This window comes from Eptatretus burgeri, chromosome 16 (assembly GCF_056783735.1).
Source record: "Eptatretus burgeri isolate ZD-2024b chromosome 16, Ebu_testis_v1, whole genome shotgun sequence".
Lineage (NCBI taxonomy): Eukaryota > Metazoa > Chordata > Myxini > Myxiniformes > Myxinidae > Eptatretus > Eptatretus burgeri.
Genome location: NC_140976.1, coordinates 4,577,258 through 4,585,546, shown reverse-complemented (window position 1 = coordinate 4,585,546; position 8,289 = coordinate 4,577,258). Strand labels below are relative to the sequence as shown.

The window sequence follows — 8,289 nt, the reverse complement described above, 5'->3', positions numbered from 1 at the left end:
CGAAACTTAACCAGCATGATTCCCTACACCATTAGAGGCAGAATATAAATTTATAATGTCATTTGTCACATGGTTCACCAGCCATATTGGATTGAAAATTAAATAATTTAAAAAATCTTCTTCTCTGAAACGGCTAAACAGATTAAGACGAAACTTTAAAAGTATGATTGTCTATTCATGACGAACAAAAAGCTCCCTACCCCTTTTGATGTAGATCACATGCTTTGGCAGCCATATTGGATTGAAGGAAAATATTAAATAATGTTTACTCTGGAATTACTGCATCAATCAATGTGAATCTTCACAGTTATGATCTATCTGCCATGGGAAATGTGTATTTTAAATTTCAACCTGATCGGCCATATTGGATTGAAGTAAAATATTAAATAAAGTTTTCTCTGGAACCGCTTCATCAGTCATCGTAAAACTTCACAGTTGTGATCTAGTAGACATGCGGAATATATGTTTTAAAATTTCAACCCGATTGGCCACAAGGTCTGGCAGCCAGAACTATTTAATTACTTGAATGTGAGAACTTTCAGATTTAAATTGTTTTTTTTTTTTTTGCATAAGGCTCACTTTAGCATGCGTTTGAGGGTACAGGAGAAGCATTTCAATCATTATTGATGATGGCCCCAAGAAAAATGGTCAACTCTGTACATAATAGATTGAATGTGGTGTGTTACTCGGTCCATAACTCATCAATCCCGCATAGTAGAGACATGTGGGGGGGCTTTGTATTACACGGTGGAGTTCCAGTTTACCCTGTGGGCCCATGATGACATTTCCCGCACATTTATTACTTTGTGTTCAGGTAATTTAAATGCCATTTTAATACCGACGATGTCCCCAGGAAAAATGGCTAACTGCATACCTAATAAATAGATTGAACACCTCATGTTACTCGGCCCGTAACTCATCAATCCCGTGTTGTATCAAGGCAGGGTTGTATCAAAGCCCGACGTCTTGGTACCCGGTCATCACTGCTGGAAGTTATAAAGTGGCAGTTCTAATTATATCTCTTATTAATTATTTAACACACCAGTACACAAACACCACACAAAATAAACCACACAAACCTACACAAAATAAGTCCCAGTAAGGTTCTGCAATCTCTGATTGCTCTTTTTCTTGTTCACTTCGTTGAAAGACTATGCAGAGAGATGTTTGTTTGCAGTGTTAGTTTGTAAGCCATGACGATACTCGGCAAACGTACTCACACTGTCACTGTGTCTTGAGTTCAAGCGCCTGTCAGCCGGTTTAATTAACAGCTGCTGGGGTTGACTCAGCCAATCATGCTTCCGACATCGGCAAAATGAGTACTTGGGTCCTGGGAATGGGCATTGCCCCCAGGCACAGCCATGCCCCCAGGCAAGATGCTATTCACAGCCTTGTGCGCACACGAAGGAAGGAGGGGGAGGAAGAGGAGGAAGAGCAGGAGGAGGAGTCATTCTGCACTGTCCCTCTGCTGAACATAATCAAAGATACATCGATCAACGCACGGCGGTGACAAGCCTGCTGTGACTTATCAACCGATGTTTATCAGCCATTGTGAGATCGTAGGAGGAGGTGTTTAAGACTTTTTATCACAGTTGCTGTCATTTAGAAAAGTTAGTGCATGCCTGTACGTGCGTAGCCATACGGCCGTGCAAAAAAAAATTGGAACGTCAATTGTGACGTCATAGCACCGTGTCGTCATTGGTTTGCTAAATAAATGGCCATAACTTGGGAAACAGCTGAAACGGATGAAGAAGAACGATATCAAACCTTGAAAGGGCACATACTCAGGTCCCCAGTGTCAATTGTGACATCATATCAAACGAAGAAGAAGAATTGTGACGTCAATCGTGATGTCATAGCACCGTGTCCTGTCATTGGTTTGGTAAATAAATGGCCATAACTTGGGGACCACTTGTCCGATTAATATCAAACCTTGAAAAGGCACATACTCAGGTCCCCAGCAATATACCTGGCACGTTATAATGAGATCGAACAAGTGTTTGTCGAGAAACAGCGGTCACAGACACACAGACACACACACAGACATTGCTGGAATTATAGATAGATAAAATTACAAATTGACACTCAAGACAATGTTAAGGTGATAATGTAAATGAAGTATATATGTGTGATCCGTTGTCTTTGTTAAATCTGACAAATGTTTCAAATGTTACCTTCATCTCAGGAGGGGCATACTGAGCACTGCTCAGAGAAGGAGCCCCTGTTGGAGTACTTTAGAGGTTATTTGGGGAGAGTTGGTTCCAAAACCCAAGCTCATTGCAGATGCTCAGGGAATGTAATGGCAGATGAAGGAACAGCAGGTGAGAACTCATTCATTCATTAAACCTCGTGTTCACTCTGTGAGATTGAAGTATCGTCTGTTCATGAACAACCGTGGAACTTACTGTGAATCCACTTTCCCTCCCTCCATTCATTCTTCCATTCATCCCTTCTCCCAATCTATTCGTTTGTCCTTGCTGCCACACCCCTCCTTCCTCTCTTTCCTCCCTCCATTACCCTTCTTTCAACTTAAATGAAGTCATAAACAATGGGTGGTTGTGATAATTTTTCCCACAGGTAGTTGTGTTGTGGTTTGGAGGTGGTTATTGTGCCGTGGTGTTTGGGTTGTGTTTTGAGCCTGAAGTGCCAGGTAGTGTGTGGGTTGGGTGGATGGGCACTTTCTAACTAATGACTCAGTCACTCACTCACTCACTGATATAAATTTGAGTGTCTTCAAGGTGGGGAAGAAGCTGAAATTTTGCATACTCTTTGGTGGTCCGGGCTGCTGGTAGGTTCGATTCCGCAGTTTGAATTTTGGGATTCGGCTCGAGTTGAGAGATTCTGGGGCTTATTGCATTTCGGTTGTAAAACGTGTACTGAAATTAAATAAAGGCAAAAAACACTGGCATCTCCTGGTGTTCAAAAGCATTGCAGCTCGTATTCGCTGGGCTGTAAGATCTCCGAGCCTGAGCTGGGTTTTGGGGTTTGGACAGAGAGGTTGGGCTTGGCGACGGGTCTGGCTGCTGGAGGGGTGTTCGTTTGTCCGATTTGCGCATTCTTTGGCATTCCGGGTGTCTCAGGGCTGTGTTTGACCCCCTCAGAGAGATCCAGTTCCAGAGCAGGTGTACATGGTGGCAAGCCACCGTTCGAGTTGCATACCTTAAGGGAAGCCCATGTTATAATCTCTTTTAAAATGGTATGTGCTGTTTGAAAGTGATGGGTGGTTTTGCTATCCTATTTGAACGTACCCCATTTTGTTCATTCCTGGACAAATGCTGGCAGACCTCCTCCCCCCCCCCCACCCACTTCACCTCAAGTCCCCCTCCCAAATGCAAGTTGAACCACCCCCTCCTCACTTCAAGTCCACTACCACACGCATATCCATAACACCCCCTTCCCCCTCATCTTTGCGCCCACCCCACCCTTGCACCCCCTACCTTCCATAGTGTATTGCGACGTGTGGTGAAGCATCGCTTCCCCCCCCCTCTTAGAGTCTCCTTCCTCTCTCTCTCATCCTCCCTCTCACCTCCTTACTCCCCCCACCCCACCCTCCTCTCTCTCTCTCCTCTTTCTGTCCCCCCTCCCCCCAATTCTTAGTATTCCCACAGGTGAAGTGATGGGTAGTATTTATTTGTTCGTATATACATATATAAAATATCAGATAATGTGCAACTCCAAACTATGAGTGATGAAAGCACCGACACCGAGTCCCATACAGCCCTTGCTGCATGATACTGGGAGCGATAACTGCCTCGTGCCTTGCAGAACATTATCTACCGCTTTACCAAAAATCAATCTGGAGTCGTTAACGCTTGGCGGTCAGGCACAATGACGATAATTATAATCGATGTCGTTCTCCGACCTGAGACTAATGCGTGACCACACTGTCACAACGCACATTCTGGATGTGGCTCCTGGAAGAGCTATCTCGCAGCGTTAATTGCAAAGATGTAATTTCAGATACTGTCACAAGTGCATGGAAAATGCAGTTACCCACTGGTTTCACCCTCATTTGGGCATCATCAGGGCAACATAGCAAGCCTCCATACACTTGTGATGGGAAACATTTCAGTTATAAACCACATAATGTGTGACTTCCAAACTATGAGCGGTGAAAGCTCCGGCAGAGAGTCACGTACAGCTCTTGCTGCATGATACCAGGAGCGATAAGTGTGAAGATCGGAGTAAAACATGTGATCTGTAGGCGATTGACATGCAGACAGACAGACAGACAGACAGACCAATATACTTGTGAATGTTCGCTTTCGCAAATAACAGACAAAAATATATTACCTCCATCCACCTTCCGTGACAGAGGTGAGGACTCAGACATCCTGAAATATCACGACGGACATGACCCAAATGAGCTTAATATAGACGAGGGCCTGCAACTTGGGAACAATTGAGGTGAGGATGAGTTGTGGTGGTGGTGGTGGTTTGCGGAGACTGTTATGATCACAAAGACCTTGGAACAGAGATAAACGACAACAAAACGAATTTTCAACGAGTTTTATTCCTCCGGACACCCACAGACAAACGCTGAGAGCGGACGCTCTATGTCACAGAGAGGACAGAGAGAGACAACCACAAGAGAACATTTTTGTCGATTATAAAGGCAAAGTCCAACAAAACTTCACACCAAACTTTTTGCAAGTTAATGGAACTTGTTGAGAATCCAAATCACATGACGTTTCTTTTTTTGGATTGCGAGAATGCACTGCAATTTGTTGTGACATGTTGTGGAAAGCTTGGAGCCATTGACTACACACCTACACACAACGGCTACATTCGCATCGTAGAGGGCGAAATTATTACGTCGTTTGATTAAACAAGATGATCGAGACACCAACGCGGTATATAGATAAACAAGGCGTCTCAATGTGAGATAGCCATTCCTGAAGGTGAGGACATTCGTTCCTGACCGATCCATCAAGGTCTTCCACCTTCTGTTCTTTAGCGTTTCAAGTCTTGATCTCTTCATAACGTGAATTTCCTAACAACACACCAACCGTTTACTCTTTTCAAATTCACATTTCAAAAGTGGTTTCAGAAAACCGAAGAGAAGCCCGTCAGGAGGACCCAAGCTCAAAGCAGAAACAAACTAGGACACTCGGTAGAGCGCAAACCTCCGCCACGTAATGCCTGATCCACGAGAACATATCGGGCCCAATACATGTTTGAAATATCATGTTATACAGGACTATATCGCTTTTGGCCCGATCTCTCAATGGTGAAGAATAACTTTAAAAATTAAATAATTCTCGTGTCCAGATCCGGATTCGGATCTTCACGAAAATCGAATCGATTCTTCCTTGCCAAACACCGAACATTTCCACCAAGTTTCATCCGAATCCGTGCACAACTTTTTTGAGATATCGTGCTACATATCATTTTGGGCCCTATCTCTCAATGGTGAAGAACCACTTTAAATTCTAGTAGTCGGATCTGAATCCGGATCTTCACCCAAATCTAATCAGTTGGTCCTTGTCAACACACCGAACTTGTACACAAAATTTCATCCAGATCAGTCAACAACTTTTTGAGATATCCTGCACTCAAACAATCAAACAAACAAACAGACAGACAGAAAGGGGGTGAAAACATAAGCTCCTTCACCTTCGGTGGTGGAGGTAATAAGGGAGTCAGCAGCAAGAGTGTCACAGTATACCCATAAGGCTGTGGATTGTCCGGCTCATCCAATGACCTTTCATGTTGAGATCTGAAGCCTTAAAAGGGAGCTGGCTGTTTTGTTGAGTGGTTAAAGACTTGATTCTTTCTCCCTCTGGCTTGCATGGATTCGATTCCTGTGGCTATTCATTCTTGCCGAACCATACTTGGCAAGTGTGCTGAGTATGCCAAAGGGCCCCTCAATGTGATTTGAGAGAAGCCTTTGTCCTGTAGTCGACAAAAATAGGCGAAAGTGAGTGGGGGTTGGGGTGAGGGTGAGGGGGCGGGGGAGGTCTCGAGATAGCCAGCATTGGGTGTGGCCTCAGAGGTTCCCGGGTTCCATGGAAGATCGGAGCATGAACAAGACTTCGTGCCAAGTGCCAGGGCAGCTCTGTAGCTTACGCCATGCATCCACCTCAACTCCCATTGCATCATTCCAAGGTGCGATCTGTCCGTAGCTCACTCCTGCAGATCCCACACATTCAGATGATGATTATGAATGGATCACACCATGCAAAACTTCATCTTAGTACCCTCAAGATCAAAGTCAGTTCAAGGGGATTGGAAGGCAAATGCCAAACTCCAAGTAGATTCCTTGATGCGGGACTGCTTCGATGCATCGAATCACTTATCAGGAGGATGACAAATTGGAAAGGCGACACACAACACGACTTTGGATGCAAGGTCATGATTAGTTAGTTCTTCCTCGGTAAAGTTTCTTACAATCTGTAAAAATAGAAGTGTGACTATCTCATCATTCAACAGTAAAATGCTCCCAATGTCTTTGGCTTTGAGCTCCTGCAGAGATGTGTCATCAGAAATGTGTCCAAAGCAGTTAGGGGGATGGAGAGGATCATTATGTCATGGTGGTGATATATAATGAGAAGGATGCGATGCATACAAGGATCTACCACAGCCACAAAAGACCGGATGTGGGTGACACTGACCGGTGCCGGAGCCGAGACGCACGCCTCCCAGGAAGCGTTTCCCACCAAAGGCCTCGCGGTCCCAAAGGGTCAGCTCCAGGGAGACGTGCAGGAGATCAGACGGGGGTAGTCCATCGAAGATGAACGTGTGGTTCCAAACGGGGCTCACGGTGCCACGCACAACGCCGGTCTTCTGTTTTGTGACGCGTTGCTCGTCGGGCAGCAGGCAACTGCCCCATTACAAACACAGGTCACTCAATAGCTCTCTCATTGGCTTGTTTATGTTAGCACATAACCTTTAACCTCTTGTCGACCATCTTATACATGCCAACACAATTCATTCACAAGGATCTCTCTTGTTTGAATGCGGTTGTTAAGTATAAAACATTTGTATTTCCCCCGCCATTTTGCACGGACGTGCACAGTGTTCGTATCACAACGTATCTTTGTCAGAATTTTAACGATGAAGCTGTGAAAAATACAAATGGAGGATGATCATCTTCTTCTTCTTCTTCTTCTTCTTCTTCTTCTTCTTCCATTGGCAGGACGTGGCTGCAGGTAGTATCATTTTCTGGGGGCATAGCTGTACGAATTTCAATAAAAAAATAAATAAATAAGGAGTTCCCCCTGTATGTTTGAGAAGGGATTTGGCTATGGTGCCTACAATAGCTCACCTACTCTTCACGAAGGACACCGTGGAATCTTTAACGTCCAGTCGTCCATCAACTATTTATTTATTTTTATTGAAATTCGCCCCAAACAAGGCTGAGAGCCACTAAATGTAAAGGTATACTGAGAAAAAGAAGAGGAAAAACTGGCAAAACATTCACCTAGTCCTGAAACAGGGAGGCAGTGACTGGCTAGGCCGAAAAAGACAGGGGAAGGCGCACTTTGTGATGCATCACCCTGCATGAGAAACACCAGGATGAAAGTTGGCAGCTGGATCGGGATTTGAACCCACGCTAGACAAGCTCAGAGGCAAGTGGGCCCTCACAAATCGCCTTCACTTTTCCTGGGGCTTCTATAGTCACACAAAGTTGCCTCTTTGATCACGTGACTTCAAAAGAGGTCCAGGAGAGCAGTCGGGATTTAAATAAGACTAAGATTTAACCAATAAAGACCTCGGTAAATGCGTGAAACGCATCACGACTCTTGTCGTACGACATCGATATTCCAAAAAACCTCACCCTTTAACGTAGGAGTTGCACGCCGGAGGATTCCTAGTAGCAGTCAGGTTCTTCGCTCCTTTTACCCTCACGTGTAGCTCACCAGGTGCGGCTAGTGAGGGGCCCAGGGGAGCGGGTGGAGCACCGGGTGGAACGGGGGGTCCCAACGGTGGTGTGCTCTTGTCGCAAGAGGATGGCGGTGGCAGGTACTTTAGAGCCAACATGAGCTCTCCTTTGTATTGAGGTGGAGCCAGAGCCAAGGGTTCCACCTTGAGTGTGGGTGACAACACTTAAAGCTTAATAGCAGCATCAAGTCCCACACTCCACAGGGTGACCACATCACAACCGCAGTAAAACATTGGTTTTGACAAGACTCCTGCCACTAGCCTTGTACATTTATCAAGTTCCTGCAATGAAGGCCTTAAATATGTTTGGATATGTTCTGGCAATATAGTATATTGTCGTTATTGTTTTACAATTCATATAGGCCTCACAAGTCAACTTTTATATCAAATAAAAAACAGTTTGAA

At 44.8% G+C, this 8,289-nt stretch overlaps 1 protein-coding gene across 9 annotated transcripts in view; it reads right to left on the bottom strand.

Moving 5' to 3' along the window:
• Positions 1-4,494: 4,494 nt before the first annotated feature.
• LOC147010360 (synaptotagmin-like protein 5) overlaps positions 4,495-8,289 on the bottom strand; it is a 69,877-nt gene continuing 66,082 nt past the window's right edge. For all 9 annotated transcript variants that reach the window (XM_085860630.1, XM_085860628.1, XM_085860629.1 and 6 more), the window contains 3 exons: positions 7,781-8,028; positions 6,615-6,823; positions 4,495-6,132 (listed from right to left, as the gene is read on the bottom strand). In XM_085860630.1, the coding sequence (XP_085716756.1) occupies positions 5,990-6,132; positions 6,615-6,823; positions 7,781-8,028 (600 nt within the window). In that variant the 3' untranslated portion in view covers positions 4,495-5,989. The remainder of the gene's footprint in view (positions 6,133-6,614; positions 6,824-7,780; positions 8,029-8,289) is intronic.